Source organism: Poecilia mexicana, unplaced genomic scaffold, assembly GCF_051168715.1.
Source record: "Poecilia mexicana isolate PSO_F unplaced genomic scaffold, ASM5116871v1 scaffold_12, whole genome shotgun sequence".
NCBI classification, from domain to species: Eukaryota; Metazoa; Chordata; class Actinopteri; order Cyprinodontiformes; family Poeciliidae; genus Poecilia; species Poecilia mexicana.
In genome coordinates this window covers 26,582,501-26,597,500 of record NW_028263381.1, presented here as the reverse complement: position 1 = coordinate 26,597,500, position 15,000 = coordinate 26,582,501, and the positions used below count along the sequence as shown (strand labels likewise).

The 15,000-nt window shown below is 45.9% G+C and overlaps 1 protein-coding gene across 1 annotated transcript in view; it reads left to right on the top strand.

Annotated features, from left to right (window-relative positions):
• The window catches only part of dcc (DCC netrin 1 receptor), a 118,872-nt gene that overhangs the window by 25,484 nt on the left and 78,388 nt on the right, over positions 1–15,000 (top strand). Inside the window, exons 5-6 of the mRNA XM_088011222.1 lie at positions 3,132–3,286; positions 5,274–5,394. Coding sequence (XP_087867348.1) covers positions 3,132–3,286; positions 5,274–5,394 — 276 coding nt within the window. The remainder of the gene's footprint in view (positions 1–3,131; positions 3,287–5,273; positions 5,395–15,000) is intronic.

The window sequence follows — 15,000 nt, the reverse complement described above, 5'->3', positions numbered from 1 at the left end:
TGGTTCTGGTCCTGGTCCTGGTTCTGGTCCTGGTCCTGGTCCTGGTTCTGGTCCTGGTTCTGGTCCTGATCCTGGTCCTGTTTCTGGTCCTGGTCCTGGTTCTGGTCCTGGCTCTGGTCCTGGTTCTGGTCCTGGTCCTGGTCCTGGTTCTGGTCCTGGTTCTGGTCCTGGTCCTGATCCTGGTCCTGTTTCTGGTCCTGGTCCTTGTCCTGGTTCTGGTCCTGGTCCTGGTTCTGGTTCTTGTCCTGGTTCCTGGTTCTGGTCCTGGTTCTGGTTCTGGTCCTGGTCCTGGTTCTGGTCCTGGTCCTGGTCCTGGTTCTGGTCCTGGTCCTGGTTCTGGTTCTGGTCCTGGTTCTGGTCCTGGTTCTGGTCCTGCTTCTGGTCCTGGTTCTGGTCCTGGTTCTGGTCCTGGTCCTGCTTCTGGTCCTGGTTCCTGGTCCTGGTCCTGGTCCTGGTTCTGGTTCTGGTCCTGGTCCTGGTTCTGGTCCTGGTTCCTGGTTCGTGGTTCTGGTCCTGGTCCTTATCCTGGTTCTGGTCCTGGTCCTGGTTCTGGTCCTGGTCCTGGTCCTTATCCTGGTTCTGGTCCTGGTCCTGGTCCTTATCCTGGTTCTGGTCCTGCTTCTGGTCCTGGTCCTGCTTCTGGTCCTGGTCCTGGTCCTGGTTCTGGTCCTGGTTCTGGTCCTGCTTCTGGTCCTGGTTCCTGGTCCTGGTTCTGGTCCTGGTCCTGGTTCTGGTCCTGGTTCTGGTCCTGGTCCTGGTTCTGGTCCTGCTTCTGGTCCTGGTTCTGGTCCTGGTTCTGGTCCTGGTCCTGGTCCTGGTCCTGCTTCTGGTCCTGGTTCTGGTCCTGGTTCTGGTCCTGCTTCTGGTCCTGGTTCTGGTCCTGGTTCTGGTCCTGGTTCTGGTCCTGGTCCTGGTTCTGGTCCTGATCCTGGTCCTGGTTCTGGTCCTGGTTCTGGTCCTGATCCTGGTCCTGGTTCTGGTCCTGGTCCTGGTTCTGGTCCTGCTTCTGGTCCTGGTTCTGGTCCTGGTTCTGGTCCTGCTTCTGGTCCTGGTTCCTGGTTCTGGTCCTGGTCCTGGTTCTGGTCCTGGTTCTGGTCCTGGTCCTGGTTCTGGTCCTGCTTCTGGTCCTGGTTCTGGTCCTGGTTCTGGTCCTGGTCCTGGTTCTGGTCCTGCTTCTGGTCCTGGTTCTGGTCCTGGTTCTGGTCCTGGTCCTGGTCCTGGTCCTGGTCCTGGTTCTGGTCCTGGTCCTGGTTCTGGTCCTGCTTCTGGTCCTGGTCCTGGTTCTGGTCCTGGTTCTGGTCCTGGTCCTGGTCCTGGTTCTGGTTCTGGTTCTGGTCCTGGTCCTGGTCCTGGTCCTGGTTCCTGGTCCTGGTCCTGGTCCTGGTTCTGGTTCTGGTCCTGGTCCTGGTCCTGGTCCTGGTTCTGGTCCTGGTCCTGGTCCTGGTCCTGGTTCTGGTTCTGGTCCTGGTTCTGGTCCTGGTCCTGGTCCTGGTCCTGCAGCAGCTTTATGATGTTTTACTTGTTGGTGTAAATGACATCACTCAGGTTGTTTTCTGCTGTCGACCAATCAGGGATTCCCACTAAAATATGAATAATCTGTAAATCTGACATAACTGCAGCACCAATGAACATAAACAGAGAAAATCTCTCAGTGCTATAAAATGTCAGTGAATTATTTTCTTCTAATTTAACTTTTAAAACATAAAATGTGGATTTGTATGAACGCTGGACGGCTCCAATCAAGCAAATTAAGGTCTTTAAGTGTCCTAGTCAAAGTCTGGTCTTAAATCTCATGCAGATGCTGAGCAGAGCAGGTCGAAGGTCATCCATGATGAAGCTAACCCTTAAAGCTGCAGGATTAATAAAAATATATTTCTACATATTAGTTGACTCTGTCAGCATGTTGATAATGACCTGAGGAAACATCCAGACTACAGACAACCAATCAGAGCCAGGAGGCGGGGCCTAACGCTGTCAATCACCTCTATGAGGTGCATAAATGCTAATGCTAGTTAGCATAGCCACTGATGACGGCGGATAAACGGTTTTCCTGTAACGATGAGTCGATCAGGAGGAAATAAAAACCATTTTCCTCCTTAGAGGAATGAAACTTTTAACAACGTAGTATTTTTATCCTCTTAAAGTAAATAGTGCAGTTAAACTGCGTCATGTTTGTCTGTAATTTAAATGCAGAGCCTGGCAGCATTAACTGAATCATGATAACCTTGTTGTTGTTGCTCAGACAACCAGAGCTGCTCCAGTTTCCCGCGGCGCTCCGGCTTGTGTTGATCCGTGTTTAGAAGCGACATGCTGACAGTCGGGAGACGTTCCCGTTGCTGTCAGGAAGGTTTTGACGCTCGCACCGCCGCTGGAGGCCCTTCAGCCTGACGGGGCTAAAAATGGCCGCCGCCTCACATCTCCTCTCACCAACACGAGCAGAACGAGGTGACGCTTCGCCCCGACCCGGCCCTGTTTACAACCTACTGAGCCGAGTGACACCTGAACGCCTCGCCCCTCCCCCTCCTGTTGCTGCATCACAGATTGTTACATCAAACTGATGAGAAATCAGGTTTAACACGGAAATGTTAAGTTTAGTCCGCTAAGGAAAACTCCTGAAACCAGAGGAGGACAGAACATTATTACCTAGTAGAGCAGCGTCACTGTAACATGTTTAAATATCCACCAGGAAATCTGATAAAACTCTACTGAAGTAACTGATCAAATGATCAATCATTTAATATTTACATCATCAGACGGACAGAAATATAAAGTTAAGTGGAAATTTTTATATTTTAAGGACGAAAATGACAATAATCGATATAAATAACAAAATCAGGCAAAATAAATTTTTCCAAATCAGTTTCTTTCAATAAAAACTTTTGAAACTTTAACAGAAACTGCAGGTTTGTCTCCAGGCTCTAAGCCCCGCCTCCTGGCCCTGATTGGCTGTTTGTCGTTGGCACTGGGAAAAAGCAGAGGAGCTTAATTTTTATACGGGTTTCAATAAAATATTAATAAAGAGCAGCTTTAGCAGAAATAAACCTTCCTTACCTCCTTCTCTGGCGCGGCAGCCATTTTATTTGTTTGTGTTAGTGAACGCTGTCCTCTGATTGGCCGCTTGTTTGTCGCAGTTCCTCCTCAGTTCCTGAACTACCCGACCAACAGCTACGCCTACGAGGCGACCGACATCGAGCTGGAGTGCGCCGTGACGGGGAACCCTCTGCCGACCGTCCGCTGGATGAAGAACGGAGAGGAGGTCATTCCCAGCGACTACTTCCAGATCGTAGTGAGTTCCCTCTAGGTTCCCTCCAGGTTCCCTCTAGGTTTCCTCCTGGTTCCCTCTAGATTCCTTCTAGGTTCCCTCCTGGTTCCCTCCAGGTTCCTTCTAGGTTCCCTCCAGGTTCCTTCTAGGTTCCCTCTAGGTTCCCTACAGGTTCCTTCTAGGTTCCCTCCAGGTTCCCTCTAGGTTCCCTCTAGGTTCCTTCTAGTTTCCCTCTAGGTTCCTTCTAGGTTCCCTCCAGGTTCCTTCTAGGTTCCCTCCAGGTTCCTTCTAGGTTCCCTCTAGGTTCCCTCCAGGTTCCTTCTAGGTTCCCTCCAGGTTCCCTCTAGGTTCCTTCTAGGTTCCCTCCAGGTTCCCTCTAGGTTCCTTGTAGGTTCCCTCCAGGTTCCCTCTAGGTTTCCTCCTGGTTCCCTCTAGGTTCCTTCTTGTTTCCCTCCTGGTTCCCCCCTGGTTCCCTCCAGGTTCCCTCCTGGTTCCCTCCAGGTTCCCTCCTGGTTCCCTCCAGGTTCCTTCTAGGTTCCCTCCAGGTTCCTTCTAGGTTCCCGCCTGGTTCCCTCCAGGTTCCTTCTAGGTTCCCTCCAGGTTCCTTCTAGGTTCCCTCCAAGTTCCTTCTAGGTTCTCTCCAGGTTCCTTCTAGGTTCCCTCTAGGTTTCCTCCTGGTTCCCTCTAGGTTCCTTCTTGTTTCCCTCCTGGTTCCCCCCTGGTTCCCTCCAGGTTCCTTCTAGGTTCCCTCCAGGTTTCCTCCTGGTTCCCTCCAGGTTCCCTCCAGGTTCCCTCCAGGTTCCTTCTAGGTTCCCTCCAGGTTCCTTCTTGTTTCCCTCCTGGTTCCCCCCTGGTTCCCTCCAGGTTCCTTCTAGGTTCCCTCCAGGTTCCCTCTAGGTTCCCTCCAGGTTCCTTCTAGGTTCCCTCCAGGTTCCTTCTTGTTTCCCTCCTGGTTCCCCCCTGGTTCCCTCCAGGTTCCCTCTAGGTTTCCTCCTGGTTCCCTCCAGGTTCCTTCTAGGTTCCCTCCAGGTTCCTTCTAGGTTCCCTCCAGGTTCCCTCCTGGTTCCCCCCTGGTTCCCTCCAGGTTCCTTCTAGGTTCCCTCCAGGTTCCCTCTAGGTTCCCTCCAGGTTCCTTCTAGGTTCCCTCCAGGTTCCTTCTTGTTTCCCTCCTGGTTCCCTCCAGGTTCCCTCTAGGTTTCCTCCTGGTTCCCTCCAGGTTCCTTCTAGGTTCCCTCCAGGTTCCTTCTAGGTTCCCTCCAGGTTCCTTCTTGTTTCCCTCCTGGTTCCCCCCTGGTTCCCTCTAGGTTCCCTCCTGGTTCCCTCTAGGTTCCCTCCTGGTTCCCTCTAATGTATTTTTATGAAAAGGATAAAATAAAGAAAAATATTAAAATACAAATTCCCTACAAACTGACTAATATCCACCAGGAAATTACTGTATAATCTGATACATTATGTTGGTATTTTTGTAAGAGGTCAAATAAAAAGGGCAAATACCAAAAATAAAAAAATCCACAGAATATTCAATGTTTTTACATTTTTCTGTAAAACATGAAAATAAAGAGAAATGAAATTAAATTTGAAAACTCATTACTTAATTTCTGTAAAATAATCCAAACTTGATTAAAAACAAAAACAAAGTTTTCCTGTGTGTCAAACCCGGTTTATGTTTCCCATCCATAAATGTGGAGCTGCAGGTTTATCGTACATAAAGAATATTTTAACTAGTGGAAACAGAAACATGTGAAACTCTGGAGGAATTTCAGCTCTGAGGAAAAATACAAATCATTTCAAGGTCAGAGTGTTTAAAAATGTTTGGGAGGAGAGAAAAACAGACATAATGTGTATGTTTGGGGAAACTATTCTGTATTTCTACAAAATACTCTGCAAGTTCAGGGAAAGTATCATAAAAATAAATGAAAGTACTTCACAGTTTCCATCAGCAGAAACAACTGAAGCAGCTTTAAAACGGAAGACAGACGGGAAGAAACGTGATTTTATTTTTCTGTTTCAGGACGGAACCAACCTGCAGATTCTGGGTTTGGTGAAATCAGACGAAGGATTTTATCAGTGTGTGGCTGAAAACTCAGCAGGCAGCGCTCAGGCCATGGCCCAGCTGCTGCTCAGAGAGCCAGGTAGGACACACACACACACACACACACACACACACACACACACACACACACACACACACACACACACACACACACACACACACACACACCTGACCCAACAGGCCTTCACCTCTATCACTTCATTATTTATAAAGTTCTCATTCATTTTCAGTCTTTGTTTCTCTCACCGTGTAAAAGATGCCGACATTCTGACGGTTCCTGAAGGGACAGTTTTTTAAATATTCTGGAAAATCCTGGACCAGTGGAGGTATTTAGTGACTCCCAGTTGGTTTCAGGATCTGATTCAAGCTAAACAGACGTTAGCCGTGTTTTTTCTTTGTGTTTGTTTTCATCTTGAAGTGTCGCTTTAGAAAAAGTTGATGAAATTTCACTTAGCAGCTTTCGGAGAAATGGAAACTCTCCCATCCACTGCTGGGTCTCTGCCTTACCAGAGGCTCCAAACTGCTGGTCAGCATCTTTTCTTCATGTTTCTTACCGTCACGCGTAGCGTCGCCATCTGATGACATCACGTTGATTGGTTAAGCCGGTAGATGGAAACACGCCTGATGATTCATTTTTTGTTTCTTTTTCTTTTTTGTGACATTTTAAAAGCTGAAGTTCAAGCCTCCAGCTTGAAGGCGAGCATCTCGTTAATGCCGCAAAAGCAGGTCATAATTTGGGCAAAAATACTCTTTCAATCTATCATAATTATTCTGTTAGCTCTTGGAAAGTTCTGGAAAGTATCCTTAAAGCTTATATAAAGTAACTGTCCTCTTCTGAGAAGATAATGTTAAGGGATGTTTTATGTACTTGTACAAAAAAACCCAAAGAAAGTTCAGGACAGTAACATGAAAAGTCTCTAACACTTATGGAAAACTACTTTTTCTGCATCTGGCCTGTAGGAAAGTGTTAGAAAGTATCATATTGGTTTTATAATAGTACATCCGAGAAAAATATCCTTAAAGTTTAGAGAAAATAACTGTTTACCTCTGAGTAAGTTCAGGGAAAGTGAATGAAAGTGTAGCTGAAGAGAGCGTAGCCTTGAAGTTCTTTGAAGGTATCCTTATAAATTACTCTGTAAGGTCATGAAAAGTTCCTTGAAGGTTCTGGAAAGTTTCCTGGAAGTCTAAAGAAAATAACAGTGTACTTCTGAGAATGTAATGTGTATGTTTACGGAAACTATTCTGTATTTCTACAAAAATACTCTGCAAGTTCAGGGAAAGTATCATAAAAATAAATGAAAGTACTTCACAGTTTCAGGGAAAATAACCTGCAGGTTCTTTGAAAACGCCTCGATAGCACCTCAACGTGACCTGCAAGTTTGGCAGAAAGTATTGTTTAAATTTACGGAAATCATTCTGAAAGTTCATGGAAAGTTCCTTCAAGGTTCTGAAAACAAAGGTAAGTATGTGGTAAAGTCACAGAAAGCATCACTGCCGGATCGTCAGCCGGTAGACGGAGCGTCTGAACGCGCCAAGCTGCGCCGCCTTACATCAGACGGCGTATTTCAGCCATATTTGCCTCCATGTCTTCCCCGCTCTGGGATCCTTGTTTGGTCTTTGAAGGCAGCTTCCTGATTGATCCTTTCTCGTCTCTGCAGCTTCATGCTAATCAGATTAGCGTCGCAGCCGAGTCGGCAGCCGGCTCGCCGGGTTTTGGCAGCGCCGCTGTTTGTTGTTGTTGGCTGTGTTTGGGTTAAAGCCCGGTTAGCCGTGTTGGGTGACAGCGGATACCGCCGTCTGGCCCGGCGCTCACGCAGAACTGCCGAGTCAGCACAAATCTGCCCGCCTGACCAACGAGAGTTTGGAGGATTTTATTCTCTCCAGACCTCAGAGACGAGATCTGGAGGATTTTAAACTATAACGGCGACGAAGAGCAGGAAGAGAAATATTTGGAGAACCTCCTGTTCCTCAAAGTGTTAGCACTGGAGACACCTTCATGTTCCCTCCCTCTCTCTCTCTCTCTCTCCCTCCTTTAATCACTGTTCAGCGTGTTGCTTCCCCTCCTGAGCTGCAGCGCAGATGGCGACGCACACAGACATTAAGAGGGTCAGATGGCTGGTGTTATCGCTCGGTTACTATCGCCACGGGAACCCAGCATGCTCGCAGCAGCCAATCAGAGATTCCCACAAGAATCACGCCGTGTGTGTGTGTGTGTGTGTGTGTATGTGTGTGTGTGTGTGTGTGTGTGTGTGTGTGTGTGTGTGTGTGTGTGAGAGAGGCTGTCAGCGTACCACCTTGTTACCCTTCAGAAAGCCGGAGCTCCTGATCCTTGGAGCGACTCTTCACACGCTCAGGATGAGGCGACGGGTTTTTCTTTATTTGTCTGAGTTTCAGAAACGAAACGCCGTCAGACTGCAGCGTTAATTAATCAGGAACAGATGCAGGTGGAGACGCTTCTGCTGTCGCCAGCGACAAAACGCTTCGCTGGTTAAAGCCTCCATCTTCACATTCGGCATGTTTGCACATAGAATTTCACTTTTCAAGTCTTTATGTTGTGATAAAGTTCTATATTCTTCAAAGAAAATGGAACTAAGCATGAAATCAGTGACAGGTTAGACCACAGATTACATCCATTAGCACTAATGGAGGCGTACGGAGCTACATGTCAGCCATAAAGTTTATTTGAAAAAAACAATAATGATAACAAAAAGATTTGAACGTGAAAAAAATGTAAACAAAAAAATGTAAACAAAAAAAAAAAAAAAAAAATATATATATATATATATATATATATATATATATATATATATATATATATATATGTTTAAATTTTAAATCAAAAATTAAATTTTAAAACTGAAAAAACATATTTAAAACAAAATTTGTTTTTACAATGAAAAAATTTTTAAATAAAATTGAAAATTGATACTGAACAAACAATTTAGAAATTAAAATTTATTTTGAAACAAAAAAGTAACAAAAACACAAATAACCTGCTTTAGTAGTTTTAAAACCAAATATTTGCATTAATATTCATGATGCTGTCTTAGCGCTAACGCTAGCTTCAACAGACTTCCTGTGCTACAGCCAATCAGCATCAACGAAACCAAATGCTGCTCCTGGATTGGCTATCTTTTAAACGGTAGCCATTAGCATGCTAACTAGCATGGCTCTGACCCAAACTGCTTTTTCAGAATATTTTCTCTAGAAAATCGTCGATTCTGTAAATTATCTGAATAATTTGAAATTCCACAGAAAAATCAGTGAAAATGTTGGATTTTGTTTTGGACGTTTTCTGATCCAAAACTCTGGCTTTGTTGTAAATGGTGGCTCTGATTGCAGGGATCTTATTTGGTCTGGATAGGGGTCAAAGGTCAGATGGTGTCGATTCATAGAAACTCATCAGGAGAAACTGAAGAGGGGTGAAGAGTTAAACCTCCACCAATCAGAGGAACTCATCTTCCTCTCGCTCCATCAGCTCTTCATCTTCCTCTCTCTCATCTCTGACTTCATCTTTTCAGGTTTTTACTCTCCCAGTTTAGCAGAAAGAGGCAAACTGGTTTCACTGGTTTCAGACTGGAGATGATCTGAACTGGGATCAAAACGGTCGGGAGGAACGAGGGAGGAAGGATAGGAAGGAAAACTGAAGAAAGGAGAGAATAAACTGAGAAGAGAAATGAACAGGAACAGATGAAAAATAAAACGATAAAAGGAGGAATAAAGGAAGGAGAAATGGATGAAAAGAAAAAATGAGGTGAAAAGATGTTTGAGGAAGAATTCAATGAAAGAGACGGAGGATAAGAGATGGAGGCTGGAGGAGAGGAGGAGGAGGAAGATACGGATGGACGGAGACGGAGAAGAGAAAAGTAAGAGATGGGAGGGTCAAGCGAAGGGCAGAGAGAGAGAGAGAGAGGAGGAAGTGTGTCAGCCATGACAGATTTGTATTCCACAGCGAGCGTCTGACCTTAGCAAACTCATCACACACACACTGAGACACACACAGAGACACACACTGAGACACACACAGAGACACACACAGAGACACACACTGAGACACACACAGAGACACACACTGAGACACACACAGAGACACACACTGAGACACACACTGAGACACACACTGAGACACACACTGAGACACACACTGAGACACACACAGAGACACACACAGAGACACACACTGAGACACACACTGAGACACACACTCAGTTTTTATCTCACACACACAGGAATGCTTTCAGTCGTCTACCTTCGCCCGTCTCTCTTCTCCTCCACACAAATCAACACTCCGGCCGTCGCCGTACCAACGGCCGGCCGACCGCAGGATAAAGGGGGGCGTTACCATGGCGATGACGGCCTCCCTCCCCCGATCAGCAGAGGAGAGACATGAAGACGATTATCAGCAAAACCTTCAGAGGACAGAGAGGAGGGACAGTCATCCATTCATCTGTTCATCCGTTTATCTGTTCATCCATTCATCTGTTCATCCATTCGTCCGTCCATCCATCCATCCGTCCATCCATCCATCCGTTCATCCATCCATCCGTCCATCCATCCATCCGTTCATCCATCCATCCGTCCATCCATCCATCCGTTCATCCGTCCATCCATCCATCCGTTCATCCGTCCATCCATCCATCCAGTGGGTCTAACCCTCCAATTAAAAGTTTCCCAGTCCGTCTCCCTGTGGGACTCCATATTTAATATGTATGGAGCTCCATCTGTGTCATAAGTTTCTTTCTGTCCAGTAAAACTCAGTTTAACGTTACAAATCTTCACATATCCACAGAAGTAACTGATTTCTGAATCTGCTGCTTGGATTCGTTCCCTGGAATAAAAGACATCCACATCTCTGCACTGTAAAAACTCCTGAACGTGTTTAATTTCCTCCGTCCCTCTGAGTTTCCTGGTCATTTCCATTTTCTCCTCCTCCCTCCTGCGCCGCGTTCTCCATCTCCTCGTTCTTCTGTCACAGCTTGTGTTTTCCTGCTCCTTTGTAACCGACTGCTGCTGCTCTGACGGCGGGAAAAAAACAAAACCTGCTACAGCAACGAAAACAAACCGAGACACGGAAACAATCTGTCTGCCGAGTGTCATTTCAATCCACAGCGAGTGGCACGGGCGACCCGGCGACGGCCCGGATGACAGATTTAATGGGATTCAGCCCAAAAACACCTGTTTGATATGAAGAAGAGACAGAAAAACAGTCATTAGGATTCAGATAATGTCATCAGACGGCTCGGTCCTACAGGGATCTCTATTTCCCCTGCAACATCCTGGTCTCTAACAACGGTTCTCAAGGATTTCTGAAGGTGTTCAGAGTTTTAGTTGGACTTTAGCTGCTTTTTTAAATCAGCTTTTTGTAGGACATGTCAACATTCAGCTGTAGAAATCGAAGGAATCGGTCCATCCAAAACCAAATGAGGCCCTGAGTAAAATGTAAAATTACTAGCTTGGTAGCTCCTGGACTTAAAATAGGTGGATGAAATAACTTTACATCAACTGGACATATAACAGCTTGCTAATATAGCTAGCTAGCTAATGGACATTAAATATCTTGCTAAAATAGCTAGCTAGCTAATGGGCATTTAATATGTTGCTAATATAGCTAGCTAGCTAATGAACCTTAAATATCTTGCTAAAATAGCTAGCTTTCTCCTGGATGTAAAATAGCTAGCTTGCTAGCGCTCAGAACTTGCTTGCCAAAATAGCTAACTACCTTGCTGGCCTCTGAACGTAAAACAAGCTAAAATACTAGCTAGCTAAAGTAGTTAGCTAGCTTGCCTTCTCCTGGATGGAAATTGGTTAGCTAGCTTGCTACTGGAAGTAAAATATCCATCTAGCTATGATTTTTCCAAGTGCTCCAGTTCCTCCTGCAGCACAGCAAAGCACCTTTACAGCACAATGCTGCCACCACCGTGCTTCACATTGGAGAAGATGTGCGTTTAATTTCTGGTACCAAAATAAAATGAAAAGCCACAGCATCAAAGGGAAACACTTAGTTTATGTTTAGTTTGATTTTATCTCTAAATCGCCTCGTCTTTAAAAACCTCCTCTACATGAAACGTCTCCAGAAACAGAAGCAGAGATGTTTATCCTCCTCTCTCAGAGCGGATCTCTCCTCGACGTCGGCTTTTATCGAGCTCAGAAAATGGAAGGTCATCTGTATTATGAGTGAGTGAGTGTGTGTGTGTGTGTGTGTGTGTGTGTGTGTGTGTGTGTGTGTGTGTGTGTGTGTGCTGCTATCGATCGGTCAGAGGTTGGAGGTTCGTGCCTCACCACCTACACCCGGAACGTGTCGCCACGCTGAGTGTGTGTTCACGTCGGGGTGTGTGTGTCACTTGGGCATCGATCGCTCGGTGCGATGAAGCGGCCGCCATCATCGCTCAGGACAAAGAGGCTGAAGGAGCCGCCGCCGCGGTTTGGTTTGCTGACGGTCATTATCGAGCCGGTCCTGCTGCTCAGTCTGAACACTGGAAGCTTTTAAACGACATACTGGAATGAAAACAAAGTCACTTCTGCTCTTATTTTGGTGCTTTTATGCAAATGGTCCAGGTTTAGTGGAGATAAATCACAGGCTGCTCCAGAAATGAGGGAATAACTGGATATTTACAAACTACAAATGAGTCACTAATACAAGCAGCATTTTGATGGGAAATGTTCAGATTAATGTTTGGAAATGATCATTGTGGGAAAATGTTTGGTTCAGTGTGAGCCGTTTGGTTTCTGTTGCTTTAAGCTGATAAATGAGCAGAAAAGGCAGAACGATCAGAGATGGAAATCATTTCTGGAAGTTTATTTTCAGCTCCTGCAGAACTTCAGATTTTATGTTTCATTTCTGGAACCTGCAGTTTCTCTGCACAGTTTATATTTTAATATCCAGATTTCAGAATCAAATCTTCTGACTGCCGAGTGAAAGTAAAGAAAAAACTGGAGGTACGACGGGATCCAGGATGGTCGAGCTGGAAACCTGAGACACGAGACGAAGCTGGATGAATGCGTCTCATCAACCCGGCGCCTTATCGGCCCGGCGCCTTATCGGCCCGACGCCGTATCGGCCCGACGCCGCATCGGCCCGGCGCCGCATCGGCCCGGCGCCGCATCGGTCCGACGCCGCATCGGCCCGACGCCGTATCGGCCCGACACCGTATCGGCCCGGCGCCACCAGGTTCCCCTCAGATCCAATCATTTCATTCAGTCCGGTCGTGAAGCTGCGTGATGTTCGCTCTGTAAGGAACCGTCATGAAAACGCAGCAGAAGGAAAAGCGAAACCTTCCCCTTGTTTTCCTCCAGAGCGGCTGATGATGTCATGGGGTCAAAGGTCGCAGCTTTCACAGTAATAACATCAGAGAACGGCGCAGCGTGACAGAAAAACACCTGGAATTACTGGAAATTACACTGGAGGCTTTTCCACAGTCTGATTGTTCATGCAAGTCACACACACACACACACACACACACACTCAGCGTATCAGTGCGAACAGCCTGGCTGTCCTAAGCAGCTTTCAGCAGGTTCGCCGGTTTTATGTCATTTTTAACAGCCTTCCTTCGTTCTCGACCTTCTCGCTGCTGCTGCTGTTTCGCCTCAGTTTCTGAAAATAAAGTTTCTCTTTGAGGTTCCTGCTGACATGAGAGCTTCAGGAACAATAATATAAATAAACTCTTTTATTTTTGTTTATGTTTTAAGGACTAAAATGAGCAAAATCCATTTTACCACTAAATCCATTTTCTGTATTTTAGTCTAAGAACTTTATTCTCTTCAGGTCATTCCTGTTATTGATTAATCTGATTAATCCACTGCAAAAACACAAAATCCTGCCAAGTATTTTTGTTTAGTTTCTGGTGCAAATATCTTAGATCATTTGAAAAGAGACCAAACTAAACTACCAATAACTTTCAGCTTCTTTTCAGTCAATAATTCCCTCATATTGTGACAAAGTTCTGGTTCCACTGGTGGATTATTTCACTTCAAACAAAACATTTTCCCACGTTATAAATAAAATAATTTACCACTGGAACAAGAACTTTGTCACCAATATAAAGGAATTATTAGAAGAAGCTCCTTTATCCTGCTGAAAGTTACTTAGAGGTTCAATTTCTCATCTAAAGTGAAAATCCTTGGTAGGATTTTGTTTTTTGCAGTGTAGATCTGAGTTTTGGGAAGGATGGAGTCAGAAATAAGACCTGAGAACCCAGAACCTCTGAGCAGAAACTGCATTAATGGATATAAAATGTGACGATTTAATTAGTCATGAATCTGTTTGGTTTTTGGACGTTTTTAGTTTTTTTTCCTCGGTTTAAATCTGTTTATGTTCCTCTGATGCTTCAGGTCAGCAGGTAATATTTATACACCAGAGGAACCGTTCAGATCCCAGATATCCGGGACCAGACGTCCTCCGTCCTGGAGGGGTTCCTGTGTGCGTGTGTGTGTGTGTGTGTGCGTGTGTGTGTGTGTGTGTGTGTGTGTGTGTGCGTGCGTGCGTGCGTGCGTGCGTGCGTGTGTGTGTGTGTGTGTGTGTGTGTGTGTGTGTGTGGGGCCGGCCGGCCGGCGGTTTTACAGCAGCTGGCTGAAATGAGCCCTGAAATTGAGTTGAGGAGGAGGAGAGGACGGCGGCGTCACGCAGGATGAAGCTGCAGGGTTTAAATCTGCTTCCTGCCTCATCCAGCATCAACACTTTAAATATTTATCAGTGTAAATATCAGCTGCTGGAGAAGCAGCAGAGTTTAAGTGTAACCAGCTACATCAAAGATTTTTAAATGTTTACAAATGTTCGGCTTGGTTTTAAATAAATGGATGCATTAAAATAAATCTTATTTTATATTAATAATGTTTTCTGTTATAGTTTAGTTTCATTTTGTTGTATTCAGCATCTGATCCGAGCCAAACCAGCCTGTTCCCCTCCTGGCCTGTGGGGGCGCTGCACCAAGAACCACTGAAGGAAACACTCAGCACAACTACAACTTCCTTCTTCACCATGGAAACTAAAGTGGAGGCGTCAGATTTAAGCAGTAGTAGATTTGTTTAGCCATTTCTTCGGCTAACGTTTACCCAGAATGCCCTGCGCTGTAGTCTCTTCCTGCTCTTGGAAACCTCGGTCTGGGTTCGGTTCAAGTGAACTCTGGTTCGGTTTGACTCCTTGTGAACGCCAAGCGGACCGAAGACCAGTCCAAAAGCAGGAGGTGGAGTACAGCGCAGGGCATTCTGGGTAAACACAACCAAAACAAACACGTTAGCTTAGCGCTAGCAGGAGAAATCCTCAAATGGATAAAATGGGACTCCACTCCGTTTCTGTCTGCTTGGTGAGAGAAGAACCACAGCAGAACAAATCCAGTAGTTTAGGCCCAAAACGAAGCGAATGTCCCGAACATCAGGTAGGAAAACAGCCTGAGTCTTTTCTAGTTCCTTGAAAAGGCAAACATGTTCTGATTCTGTCGTCCTGAAGGTGACAGAGGAAACAATAACCAGCCAAACTCTCTGACATGACTCATTTCTCTGCGTCAGCAGATGAACCGCCGGAGTTTGTGCTCAGGCTGCAGCTCCAGGTTCATGTCTGCTGTAACAACATGTGGACTCTCTGTTCCCGCCGTGTGTTCAGAACCAGAACCAGAACTCCGTGTTCCTCCAGAGCAGCGCCGGTTCTGGTTGTCCGCTGCAGAAGCAATCTAAATGCAGAGCAGCTTTCGGC